At 39.1% G+C, this 14,754-nt stretch overlaps 1 protein-coding gene across 2 annotated transcripts in view; it reads right to left on the reverse strand.

Moving 5' to 3' along the window:
• The window catches only part of Pacrg (parkin coregulated), a 484,042-nt gene that overhangs the window by 184,089 nt on the left and 285,199 nt on the right, over positions 1 to 14,754 (reverse strand). The window contains exon 4 of one of the 2 annotated variants that reach the window (XM_071612865.1): positions 4,438 to 4,587. In XM_071612865.1, coding sequence (XP_071468966.1) covers positions 4,438 to 4,587 — 150 coding nt within the window. Of the gene's footprint in view, positions 1 to 4,433; positions 4,588 to 14,754 lie in introns of both variants that reach the window. The other variant, XM_071612864.1, reaches the window with a different exon arrangement.

Consider the following 14,754-nt stretch of genomic DNA (forward strand, 5'->3'; position numbering starts at 1 on the left):
TGGATCTTCCAAAGAGGACCTTTGTCTGGCTTGCTCCATCTGTCCCAGGCAGCCTTCTCATTTTCAAATATGGAATTCCACAACCACCAGTCACAGGTCCGAGCTTTTGGATAACACCAGGTAACAATGGATTTGAAAAGCATTTATCCTTGAATGAGTTCTTTAACTTATCTGGCCATTCACCTGACATTTGTAGTCACCAGCATGATGAGTCCTTCCCAGAAAAGTGACTGATGGAGCTGGTGAGCCCAGGAGGCCACACCTCGTTCACAGGTTATGGAAGGACCAAGGTGCAGTGCCCTAGCCCCAACCACACTGTGAACCATCTAGTTATACTGCTATGTATATCTGACATACCATTATTATGTTTTAAATCAGGTCATGTAACATATTTGCATACTATTACATATGTTATTTTATATATATATATATATATATATATATATATATATATATATATATATATATATATATATAGTAGTTTTGGCTATCTTATTTAACCCAGTCAAGGTCAGGCTCCATGTGAAGGGGCATGGATTCATTGTTTCTAATTTTCATGCCAAACCTCATAAAATATTATTGTACACATTTTATATAAATGAGAAAAATTGAAGATCAGAGAAATTAGCAATTTGCTAAAGGTCACATGGCATCTCTCCTGGTTCCACAGTGTTCTCTGTATGTCTCAGTACAAGTCACATCTTAGACTTATCAGCTGTTGTAGTTTTAACCATAGCTTAATTATAGTTTGTAAAAATGCTACTTGCAAATAAAAATATGAAGCCACCCCCTTTGCTGGAGCAGAGATAATCTTTTGGGGCTGGGCGTAAGTTTTAATGCCTTCAACAGTATAGATGGAGCATGAACTGATGCTCCAAGCACTAGCCGTCCCCCTGCCCAACTTTATCCTTGATGGCCCCCGGGCCAGATTACAGAGTGGCTCTCCTCACTGTGAGCACCTGCAAGAGGGGTGCCCAGTTCCCTGACTCCTCAGAGAAAGCTCATTCAACATCACAACAGGCCAGACAGAAAAGCTAGGCTGGAGTTTGCACCTCAGGGGACACACACAAGGGCAGCGTCACTATACTGGAAAGGAAATCTTCTCTCATTCTTTCTTTCTGTCATTTATATATGCTCTCATTCCAAAAAGGATTTTGTGGCAAGACTTAAAAGAAATACATTTGAATCTGAGTTTAACAAGATATTGATTTACATAAAAGACAAGTAGAGAAAGAGGAGAAAGAAATGTGTGAAATCATTCTCACATACATGGGAAATTAGGGTAAGCTTATCTAATGCTACATACATACTGTAAATACCTAATATAGATTTAATTGTAAATACTTATATATTCCAGTAAAGACATCTGCTTAAATAAAGTAAGTATTATGGTTCTGTGAATATGGACAGCATATCTATAATCATGAAGCAGGACTTATTAAAATACTATTAAAGCTAAATCATTTTTTCTAGTAAAAATACTACTGTAATTGTAATTGGAAATCTTGTGATAAGCTGCTTCTGGCAGAACTGGATCTAGGATGAGAGAACCACTTTGAAGAAGTGCTTTAAGTTTTTCCAGCTAGAATATTCCAATTTTGTAATAGGACCCTCTGAAAATATAGAAAACCACGTCGTGGCTTTGTAGTGACAGGTTTGTTAGAGGAGGAGAAAATGAAGCTGAAGCTAATGTCACCCCCCCTCAAATATCAGGAAAATATCAGGCAAGAAAATGGCTTGAATGTAGAAACCCTGATGCAGACATTGAGAAATGTTCCAGAAGATGGCTGTGTTGACACCAGCAAAGGACTGGTATAAACTGCAAATTCCCCACCGTGATAAACTCTCAAGGGTGTATTTCTGAAGCCAACCACTTCCTTTGTTAAGCATATGAACATTCGTGAGTGACAGAGTCAAAGAAAAACTGTAATGAGAAGCAGTAGGAACCAATAGCTTTGTTTGACAGTGGAGAGCTCTCAGCCAGGGTGTCTGTCTCTGTGGGAGGTGTGATAATCCTGCCTTGTGGGTTTCCTGGAGGATGTGGGGAGATTCTCATTGTCTTTTGAGCATCACTCTATGTATTTTCTTCTTTTATACAAGGATGCCCAATGAGGCCTAGATTCTAGTTCCAGGTTTCACTGTGGAGCAAGAGCACCGACACCCTGCTGTCGTGGCCACCCACCCCCCACACCTAAGCAAGGGAGGAGAGATGTGCAGAGGCTCCTCTCCCACGATGGTCAGGAGCAGGGGCACACTAGCCAGCTTTCTGTCAATGTGACCAAAATACCTGCATGAACAACTTAAAGGAAGAAAGATTCATTGTGGCTCATGGTTTCAGAGCCCAGTCAGTCCCTGTTTGCCTGGGTAGGTTGTTTGGGGCCTGAGATGAGGCAGTACCTCACGGCAGAAGGGCATGGTGGAAGAAGGCTGTTCAGCTCATGGTCGCCACGGAGAGAAAGAGACATGGGGTGGGGGAAGTGAGGGACAGAGGCAGATGTAGTCCCCAAGGGCATATCCCAGGGACCTTCTTCCTGCAACTATGCCCCACCGCCTACAGTTTCCATCACTTCCCACCAGTCAATTCAATTATCAATGGATGAATCCTTCAATGAAGTCAGAGCCCTCACCACCCAGGCACTTCCCCACAGTCCCACCTGTGAACTGGCGCACTGGGGACCCAACCTTTAACACATGAGACTTCAGGGGACACTCCATATCCAGACCATGGCACGAGACAAAGTTCACACTGGAGAAAAGCTAGAGAGGAAGTTTTACAACAAAACAACGGAAACAGTAGCAATACATATATTATATATTTCTGTGAGGATTATTGAGGAAAAGCTGTGAATCACACAATTCAAAAATATCAACTAAGACTTTTAGGGGTGGCTGTGCCCTGATTTTTCTAATTCTTTAATAACTCCATCCTTTCTCTCATCTCCTCTCTATGCCATCTTTAGTGATAGCTGAACACAACTGACCCTGGGCAGGTGGAGTCACTCTGTACCCTCATGGATACTGCGTGCGGCTGTTCCAGTAAAAATGAGAATTGCAAGTTAAGAATATGTAATAACAGGATATGTATTTTCCATAAAGTAGGAATGCTATGACAAAAGTGTTGAGCTTGGACAGTAAGAGACTCGATGACTAAAGCTCAGTTTTTACTTTTCTCAAAGAGTTGCCATCTTGCCCCAATTCCTACTTGACCAAAGCTTTTCAGATAATAGGGGATGGATGCCAATTCACTCCTATACACAATTTTGAACTTCAAGATCCCACTGAAGTCCTTTTTACTAGTATAATAGTAAATGATATTTCAATAGTCACACTATTAAAAGACAGCTAAATAGAATTTCTGAGAATTCCATGATTCCCTGAATAGTCTATGCTCCAAGCCAATTTCATAATAATATAAAACACAGTGGTTCCAAATAAAGGTTATTTTTGTTTGTTTTGTTTGTGGGAGAGCTGCCTCCCCTCTGCTTTTATTTTATTTATTTCCTTGTATGTACAATGAGCAGATCATGTTGCAAAATTCTCATGCACTTATCCACTAAATTACCAACTTATTCCCATGACTGTCAGGAATAAACTCTGCATGCTGACTTATGTACTTAGAAGTTAAATTCATAACTTCTAAGTGAGCAGCAGAAAAGAAAATTAGATTCACATTGTTTCAGGAGGATCACGCTGTCAACGAACAGATTGACATTTGCTGCCTGTCAAGAGATCACCAAAACTTGTTGATATCGTTATAGGATAAAGCAGACCTATCTGAGCTCAGAGGTACTCACAAAGGTCAGAGTGTCATATTTTATAAATGGATCTATGTACATGTCTTAACCAGCACTCATATCCACTAAGTAACTACAAATTATTAATGACAAATTATTAAATAATTAGTAAAACAAAATAAGAAAAATCATTTTTCTATATTGTTTTTAAAAATAGAAGAACATTTATTGAATGCTCCAAGCCCACTACCATATTTTAGCAATGTTTTAAAAAAATTCATCCTAAATTGATTTTAAAAAAAACAACAAAAAAACTTACTACTGAAAGCTTAATAGGAAGCATCTAAAGGAGGAATTACTATTAAATATTAAGAAAAGCAACAGACTCTAAGCCTATTAATAGATTCAAAAACTATTTTATAAACTTTACAATTTAATTATTGAACACTCACAGAAGAGCCTTGCTGCTGTGTGTTCGAGGAGTAGCAAGTGACATTGGCAACTTTGACATTTCCTTAGGGAGCAGGAGGCCAGCGGGATTACGCTATTTACATCTCTGAACAGATAGATTTACATCTCTGAACAGATAGATCATTGTCCCTAGGTAACCATAAATCCTAAATGTGTGGCTCCTGAGCTCTGCTTTGAACCCCTCCCCTCTCCTCAAGGCTTACAGGACATTTTGACCCGTGGGATAACTCACCATTCATGTTCTTAAAGATGTTCAGGATGGGGAGGATCTGACGGTAGTAGGGCACCAAAGCCTCGCCCACCATCTCTGCTGACACAACCAGATGCTGGAGGACTTTGAGCGTGACACAGATGACCTGCCGGTTTCTGAGGTTCAAGGCATCTGGATGGTAGGAAAAAGAACAAGTAGGAAACACGGAACATGAATTCTAGTGTTGCGTGAAGCTGCCTCATGGACGCGTTGAATTAGACCACGTTCTATGGGGACCCCAGATGGGTCTTTATTATACAACTGGAGGTGCACGGCAGCCCCAAAGTTGTGATAGCATCGGGTTTGATTGCTCCTTAGTGTCCCAGCTTGCGTTGGTTCCTACCAACCCTAAGAATGCAGCTCATTCTCCTTTTGGGAAAGATACTGGGAGGGCATAGAGAAGCTGTGAGAAGATCACTTAGTGTCACTGGATTAAAAGACACAGTGTGCGTTGACAACAGAGATGTTTTATACAATGGTCTCTTCCAGCTAATAACCCAAGCTCTTCCTAAAGCCATTACCACAGAACAAACCTTTACTGGGGAAGGAGGGCTGGGTGGGGCACATGCGTGGAGAAAGTAGAGACTGGCTTCCGACACCAAGAACATTCCTGGTAGAAGTGAACGTAATGGTCTATAGACAGGCTCCAGAAAGTCGGGAAGGAGAGCAAAAATCTTAAGTGTTCAGTTAGGAAAACAAAACAAAACAAAAAACAACAACAACAGTAATGAGTTAAAAGAGAGCAAAGTGGTTTTGAAGAATTCTGAGTGTGAAGTAACTGTACAGCAGAGAGACTGAGAGGCATAGGTGGCCTTGCACCAGAGGCTTGAGTTGCACCACCAGGTCCCTGGGGCTGGCTGTGTGTACTCAGCCCGCTCGCTGAGACTTTCTTGGTCCCAGTTTCCTCCATTTCCTCCAGTTTCCTATTTGCTTTCTTGGATGACTAGATTAAAATGATTTAAATAGAAGAGTCATACAAAGCACCTGGTATAAAAGGTCAGAGGTGAGGATTCATAAAGCATGGTGCCCCCGGGCTACTCCAAGAAGTCAAAGGCTCTTATTAAGATGTTCTACCTTCTAATAAAAAGGATTGACTGTGATCCTAAAGCACATGTCATTTATGGAAGGACAAAAAACTTAGACTGTTAACAGGTTGAGGCTTTGGTCAATACACCTGTGGGAAAGTGCTGGCATCGTTCTCGAACTCCAGCCCACGTTTCCAACAGCCTCGATTTCCCAGCACCTCAAATCAGCGTGTTCTAAAGATGCATGTTCCTCTGTGGACATCCTCTTTTTGCCACGTTCCTCATGCTTAGTGATGACACGACCTGCTCAGTTCTCAGACACTCAAGGTCAGACCCGTTTCCCATTCCTCACACCCATCATGTTGCGCAGTGATGTGGCTGCACACTGCAGTTCCTGAAGCTCACATCTCCCTCCCCGTCCTCCCTGCCATGCCTCTGGTCTGGGTCTCCATCCACCTTCCTTGCCATCCTTTGAGGGTCCTGGCCCTGGGGACCCCTTCCCTGGAGCACATGTGCGCCCTCTGGGTGGCTGTCTTTCTCCATTCCCCCTTGTCTCTCTCCACTGTTGCTGAACTTACCTTCCTGGGGCTAGGTGGTCATCCCACCACCTGCTCAAAGAGCTCAGAGACCCCCACCCCATTTCCTAAAGAATAAGGGATAAACTAGCCAGGCCCTGGGGGAGGCATTCAGGGTAAGTTTGAATTAAACTCAATTCTTAGTTAAAAGTCCAAGAATACAAAGCCTCACTTAGTGGTTTCACAGGTATTTCCTGTAGAGTCACTAGGACATTTTTAAAAATAAAGCACAGGTCAGCTTTACCCCTTCTAGAAACAAACTAGGGATTGGGGCATGAGAATACTTCTGAGAAGCCCCATAATTTCTGGTCCGGTCAAGGCTACATTCTTGTTTGGTTTGAAAGCAAACACAAATGTAATGAAGAGAGAGAAGTCAGCCTCAGCTGGGGGAGCCCACCCAGATATAACTGCAGGGCTTGAAAACACGGCGGCTCATTATGACAGCACTTAGTCACTCTCAGGCCATGCTATACTTCTGAAAAACAACTAAAAATAGAATGCTATAATTTGGCCTAACAGCTGTAGTAATGAGACCTTTAAGAATAAAGCTTCAGAATACCACGAGGCGGCGGGAGGAAGAGGGCAGGCAGCCTGTGGCAACGGCAGAAACACAGCCTCTGACTCACGTCTCCTCTGATCTGGAAGGTGTTCTGTCTTTCCAGGAAGACCCAGCTCCATCAGGCTGAGGAGCCTGCAGAATGCTGTTCTGAGGTCTGTGGGCATTAGACATGCCTTCCCCATGAAGCCCAGCATGTTTAGGTTTTAGGACTGCACAGATCTGCATGAAGATTCCCAGCACAAGTATGAGAGCCGCCATATGCCAAAATTAAACTGAGCACTTTATATCTGTGAGTTTGCTAATCCTCCATCAAATATTTATTGAGAGTGTATTAGTGCCTGTCACTGTTTACGAATTAGGAAGATGGAAACGGATAGGACAGATGTCTTGAACCACCCTCTCAGGTTTATCACGTAGTATGGAAGAAGATATTAAACAAATATGAGAAGTGTGCTGAATATTTTTAAGAAGAGGAGCATATTTCAGCAGCCAAATACAGGGGGCACCCAGCCCAGCTTAGGGGTCAGGGAAGGCTTCCAGATGCAGGGACAGGGATGAAGAGATGTTATGTGGGTGAAGAGTCAGGGGAGGAGACAGCATGCTGGGACTGATTCCCCAGGCCTGCTCCAGACCTGCGGGTCAGATTCCACTGAGCCACTTGGGTTCACAGCCCCAGATAGTGAAGAGAGATCCTAGCTGGTCTTATCATTGTTGCATTTGCTTTTCTTGGGATCACTGGGAAGTGGAGACAAGTAGGTGGGTATAAAAGGAGGGTAAAGCTGTAGTAATTCTTTCTAAACTAGAAGACCCCCAACAGGTCTTGCCTGATCAACCAGAAAGCATCAAATGTTTGAGATCCTGGTTTTCTGCTTTTTCTTTATATTCATCTTCTGTCCCATTTTTACTCCAGGACTGCTAGACACACTAGCTCACACTAGCTAAATGCTTCACATACTGTGCAGTGAGAAAGGAGTAGATTCAGAACCACACAGGTGTGTTGTATTTTTATATCCTACAATGAATGCGTGATTGAGTGCATCTAGTTCTCATTCCAGTGGATTTTTTTTTTCCAAAAAAAGACTTTCTGTTGATATGATAAAGTCAGAAGAAGGAGAGCCCATGGTAGATCATGGAAGGGAGAATTACCTGAATGTGGTGGTCACGGAAAAGATTTTGGTGGCTATAGTAGCTCCTGGATGCTGGTTTATTACAGTGTTCCTATTTTAGGGTATGCATCCCCAAAGCTGCAAAAACCAGCCCAGAGTGTGTCCGTCAACTTCCAGTGTTAGAGATGAGTTCAGCATGTGGAACACATTGATTAAGGAATGAACTACATACATACCATGTTCATGTACATCATATATTACATATGAGCTTCTAGATACAGAGAAATTGCTGAAGAATAAGAAAAACAACTTATACTCAAAGTGGTAAAATTTATTCATAGGTGATTGTAAGCCACATGTATGTATGAATGTATATGTATACATATGTAATATATATGATATGTGTCATATGAGCTGTGTAAGAGCAACACAAATATTAAATTGTTGATTGGGCTCATGTCTATATGTATTGTTACTTGACTACTTGGGGGGTGCCCTAATGATCTGTCTCAACGTGGATAGTGATAATAGCTCTTAGGAAATAATTTAATTGCAATCTTGATTTAATTAACATAGTAGTGATAGATGTAATTGGGTTGACAATGACCAAATGAGTAAAATGCCTGAACTGTGATTCTTAACGGGATTTAAAATGGAATGTGAAGTCCTCCTAAATGACCAGGTGATGACTTTAAGGCCTCTGCAGAGGCTGTGACATAAGGCTAGGGTATGCCCTATGACAGTGCCTTAACTCCATATACTGGGGGCAGGGTGGGGTTATGCTGTCCACTTCCACTCAGTCTCTTTATTTTTCTTTTTCATCTTGGAAAACTAAGACATAATAGTCAATTGGAGTCTTTTTGTTCTTACTGTCTTAATGGAATTAAAGAAAGAATTTTGGAAGTGTAACTCTTTTCCTTTGAAAAAGTCTGTTAACAGATGTAAAGAGAATGTGATTCTTTATCTTGAAAGGGAAGAGGCTGTTTATTCCTGTCTGATGGGTCATTGTAGAGACATAAGTGAGGACTCTGAACTTGAGATGTACAGTTTTGGAAAAGGTCTGATGTAAGGAATTCACTGACAGTGTAGAAACTTTCTATTCAGAAAATTGGATTTCTATTGTAGTGCTTATTGCCTTCAACTGTAATCAGACAGAGCTTCCAGAAATAGAGAAATTGCTGAAGAATAAGGAAAAATAATTTACACTCAAAGCGGTAAAATTTATTCATCCTAAGTAGTTACGAGCTACATGTATGATTTTCTCAGGCATAAAATCCATTATCGCTATGATTTTTTTGCAAAATGAGAACATTTTCTACTATTACATGATTTGCTGCTGTATTATCAGAAAATGCAGAAACATTTCTAGTAGTTCTTTTCTAAAACCAGAAACAACAAACACAATGAGAAGCAAACAATAAATTCTAAAAAATGTTTTTGACGTGCTATTTCAATGTTAATATCCTTAATGTAAAAATAGATAACACAATCCAATAAAAATGTATCTTCCCATAAAAATGGGTTAAGGATGTGAGTGTGAACAGATAATATGCAAATTAATAAATATAAATGAGCAATTAATATTCTAGAATGTTCAAATTCATTGGTAATCAAACAAAATAAAGCATCAGTTTTGAATATCATATTAACATATCATATTAACAAAAAGTTGTTGAAAATTTAACACTGGGTAGAAACAGGTTTGAAAGAAGAGGCACCCTAATAGGTAGCATATTAGAAATCATTCCAGGCTTTGTATAGGGTGGATCAGCAACATACCTAAAAGCCATCCAAATACATATAACACTGAACATAGTAATTGCAACCATGGGGCCTTTAGTCTAAGGACATTTGCTTATGTGCACAAAGAGTTATCTGAAAGAATGCTAAAATCAATATCATTTATAGTTAGAAATAATATGAATAAAGAAATGGATTTTTAAGTAAAATATAAAAGTCCATATAAGAGAAAATTATACAATTCTACATCATGTAATAGAATCATATTTTTTAAAAATAGGAAAATGTTTATGATATAAATGATTAAAGAAGAAGATTATAAAGCATATTTGCATTATAATCACAATTTACATAATAAAATATAAACAGGTAAAATATTGGAAATTTTTACACTTAGATGTTAATGTGGAGATTCTTTTTTCCACATGCGTATTTATTTATTTATTTATTTATTTATTTATTTATTTATTTTTTAAAGAGAGAGGAGAGGGAGGGAGAGAGAGAGAGAGAGAGAATTTATTTATTTATTTTTAGTTTTTCGGCGGACACAACATCTTTGTTTGTACGTGGTGCTGAGGATCGAACCCGGGCCGCACGCATGCTAGGTGAGCGCGCTACCGCTTGAGCCACATCCCCAGCCCCCCACATGCTATTTAGACATAGAACTTTGTTTCTTTAAAAAATATGCTTTTTAAACATAGTTTTTTAAAACAACATCAATATATTGTAAATATTTCCCTTTTGTTTTTCTCAATGTTTTCTTGATTATTCTTAATCAATGCTTTATTGAGACAGATTTTAACATAAGGTGGTCAAGTTATAAAATTCTTGGCACTTAGATTAGCATTCTAGAAATTTAGAGAACAATTTGAAGGTCACTTCTCATTCTTAATATGACTTTTTCCATTTGGAACATGATTTTTTGTTGTTGTTGTCTTCAAGTTCCTCAGAAAAAGCTTTATAGTATTTTTTTTTAAATATGAATGCTGTATAGTTGTTAAGTTTATTCAAAGGAATTTCATATTTTCTTACTATCTGTATGAGATTATTCTATCCCAATATGCTTTCTAAAGATTAATGCTAATATATCCATAAGAGTACATGATTTTGGGATATTTGTTTTATAACTAGCTAACTTACTTAATGCCCTTTCTGATTGGTTTTGAGTAAATTCAGTTGGGTTCCATAAGTAATTCTGTTATCGAAAACTTTGCTAAAGTTTTCTTTGCTTTCTAATATTTGTATTTCTTACATTTGACTGTACAATAAAGTCTAGAATTTCTAAAAGAAAATGTAGTACTACAGTGCTGGGAGTAGGTATTCCAGTTTTTTCATTATTCTTACAAATTTTAAAACTTTGAAGGATTTACTTTCATTATATAAAATGCATATATGACAAAAGTATGTTATTTAACCACACATATTTAAAAGTAAAGTACAGTTTAGTTCTATTAACTATATTCACAATGTTGCATAATTTTCACAACGATCTCTTCCAAAATCTTTCCAAAACTCAGAACGGAAACTCTGTGCCATTAAGCAAAGATGCCTGGCTCTCTTCTCCTCCAGCCCCTGATGATCTCCCAAGCCATTTTCTGTTTCTATGAATTTTTCTACAGTGGTGTTGAAGAATTTTAAGTACTATTCTTTTTTCTGAAGTTAAAACATTTACTATTTGAAGTTGTTGAGTCCAATATTGTACTGGTTGTATTAGACTGAAATGGATATAAATTTTGCCACCTGAAGGGCATTAACCATATAATTTACTCAAGATATGTTTTCTAACTCAATTTTAGGTTTCAAAATTATAGATTTTTTTCTTTTCATAACAGAACTCAATTGCTATACAAATAAATATGTGATGGCCTGATTTCTCACATTCTTGGTCAATAAAGGATCATAGATTTGGACCAGCTACCATTCTGGGCAGGGCATAGAGCTTACAGTCAGAGTTAATTTTTTTACTTTAATAAATTGTTTTCCATTTATCTTACTTGAAGTAAATGTTGTATTTGAAAAGCATTAATTTCACCCCACTCTTACTCCACAAAGAAAGGAGTCATCTTTATACAAAATTTATATTTCCCATCAAAGCTTTTTTATTACAAATGATAGACCTTTTTTTTCAAGTTTTCAACAGACAAGAACATATCCTACTTGCAGAACCAAAGAATATAATTTATTATTTGGTAAAAGTATTCAGTCTTTTTTTCCACTAAGTATTTTATCTTTGTTATAATTAAAACTATTTGTTTAAATGAAAGTGTTCAGTTACCAAAATGGTCTCAGGGATGCAGCGGCTGGAATGATCTGCTTTATACTCACAGTGTCTAGACACAAAGTAGGAACCTGAGCACACACGCAATCCAATCTGCCGCCTAGGTTGGGCCTGGGCATCGCATACATGCTGGATGCCTCTAACAGAAATGGAAAGTGAACCAACCAATATGCTGGTTGTCAGAAGGCAGGGCAGGCTCATCTATGGGGAGCACCTTGCTCCTCTGCACCTAGACTTTGGCTTAGTTCATCCTGAAAGAGCGGGATGACAAATGGAATGAGAGCAAAGGAGAGAGACAGCCTTATTGTCATTTTCCTGACGCTGCAGTGCAGGCACACACTACTTCCAAGAGCTCCTGTTTCTCCCTCTGCCTGAGAGAAGATGTCTATTTGCCAGGACTTTCAGACAGCAGTGGTGGACAAGAAGAAGGACACAATATACACAGACTTCACAAAATGACGCAGTGAGAGTTGTGTGCAAAATGGAAGACGGGAGAGTGCTCCAATTCCGAGAAGGAGCAGTGCTTCCCTCCACAAAGGTGAGAGAGCACATACCGCTGAGGGACAGCAATGCGTGGTGCAAAAGGAGATGCGTAATGTGCACGAGGGGTAAGGGCAAGCGCTTAGAACCCAGGTCTAAGGCCATGGCCTTCCCAATGTGCCACATTAACTCTCGAAGAGAAAACTTCGATCTTTAGCATTGGCATGGTGAAGGTTCACAAGATGGAAGTGAAGTCCTCAGAAAATGGATGTTTTAAGCGATAAGATTCCAGATTCCACTTCCCTCCATGGCTGTGGATTTTCACTGGAGCTTTTGAAGCAGTGAGTATAGGCTAAGTTTTCTCAGCAAAAGATTAACCATTTCTCATTCATGGTACATATCCACTGCAGATTGACTTAGGGTGAAGTAAGGAGAAGACAGAATTGTGTGTTTGACTCTGAAGTGCTCCAGCTTAAAAGGAACACGTGTTTCTCCTATCACAGACCATTGGTGGAGTTAGACTTGTGGTTCTCCATAACAGGACAGTCAAAACATGGCAAACAGCAGAAGGATGATGGGTGTGCAGTAAGTATCAGTCATAAAATCCATTATGGTTTGGGGAGTCCACTCTCCTCCTTCCCTCCTAGTACCATGGGTGGGTCACATGATCTAGGTCAATCCAGTTGGTGTGTACCCTGCTTCTTGACCACAATTCCCTGAAACAGCTGAGCATGTGCCCTGGCTGATGCAATCATGTTGAATCTTTGCCTTTTTTTTTTTTTTTTTCTGGAAACATAGAGACAATGATGCTCAACTTTCCTTACAGGGGCTAATAGGTACTCATGCAGTCCCAGGATTTACTTAAGAGTATCCTGAGGCCAAGAAGGGAGCCAACTTTAAGATGGCCTTGCATATAACAGAGCATAGGTGACAGTATTGAGCCACCACGCCTAACAATGATTTTTCTTTTTCAGTGTTGTGGGTTAATAAGCAAACTATACTCAGACAATTTGAATTGTGTTTTTCCTTTTTGTGTCTTGCAAACAAAATAATCCTAAGCAATATACCTCTTTTCCATATCTCTTAAAAATTATATTTATTCTTCTTAAATTAAAAATCATTATTGTTTTTATAGTTGCTATCACTTTTAAAATAATTTACCTGGGAAATTTCGAGATGCATAAGTGAAATTATTAGATCATAAATAAAGGATAATGCATTTTAATTGTACTTTCTACTTTCTAATTAAAAAGAATTCTCTATCCAATTTTTATACTGTAATATGGCTTCTCATATTTTATCCTTACTTCTTGTTTTTTTCTGCCTTTGGGTATTTTTTAATAAGAATATTTTGCTTTTTAAAATGTTATTGTTCAAATTTCTTTAACTGTGCTGTAAATGTTTATCCTTTAGAAGCTGGGTGACCTCCCCCACTAGAGCTCACTAATGAGGCCACTGTCTTATGTCCCTTCAATTTGTAGGTCAGCTTTGTTGCCATAATTCCTCAGCAGCCAGGGTCATTGGACCTTTTTAGCAGGCCATCTCACAAATGGATGTCACTGCTCATAAACAAAAGAATTTCATAAGAGAATTTAGATGAATAAACATTTTCTCTCACCTTGTCTCATTAAGTGAAAGCATTCTATCATTACATCCCATTTCTTATTGTGAATTAGCATCCTCCCAAGATCGTTTTAACGTAATATGTGGTACAGTGGCAGGCCCAAATGTCCACTTTGTGCTTTAGATTATGGTACCTATACAAATTTCAGTATTGATGGTTGTTATGCACTTTATTAAATTAATTTTGCAAATATTTTGATGCATCTGCTGTGTGCTAACCAGTCCATTAGATGCTGTGGGGACATATTACTTTCTAATGTTATAGTCTAAGTGACGTAAGAGAGGAAGCCACAACATTCTGTGGGAGAGGGAAGGCAGGGTGGGGAACAGGAGATGGAGTAGGGAGTGGGGAGGAGAAATCAAAAGTCTCTCAGAACAATTAGTAGGGGAGCTGGGCTTTGAAGATCACTTAGCACTTAGGCACTGGGGTGGCCATGGACATTCCCAAAAGAGAGCAAAGGTGCAGAATGCTAAGTGAAGTTAGCCAACCCCCAAAAGACGAATACCGAATGTTTTCTCTGATATAAGGTGACTGACTCGTAGTGGGGTAGGGAGGGGGAGCATGGGAGGAACAGACGAACTCTAGATAGGGCAGAGGGGTGGAAGGGGAAGAGAGGGGTCAGGGGGTTAGCAATAATGGTGGAATGTGATGGACATCATTATCCAAAGTACATGTATGAAGACACGAATTTGTGTGAACATACTTTATATACAGAGATATAAAAAATTGTGCTCTATATGTGTAATAAGAATTGTAATGCATTCTGCTCTCATGTATTTAAAAAATAAAATCAATTAAAAAAAAAAAAAGGTCAAGGTATGTCCTAGGCACTGTTTGGCTAAAGCATGGGACGAATGAAAATAAATAGTTAAGAAGTAAAGTTGAAAACATAATCGGCAGCAGACGGAATCC

This window comes from Marmota flaviventris, chromosome 6, assembly GCF_047511675.1.
Source record: "Marmota flaviventris isolate mMarFla1 chromosome 6, mMarFla1.hap1, whole genome shotgun sequence".
Lineage (NCBI taxonomy): Eukaryota > Metazoa > Chordata > Mammalia > Rodentia > Sciuridae > Marmota > Marmota flaviventris.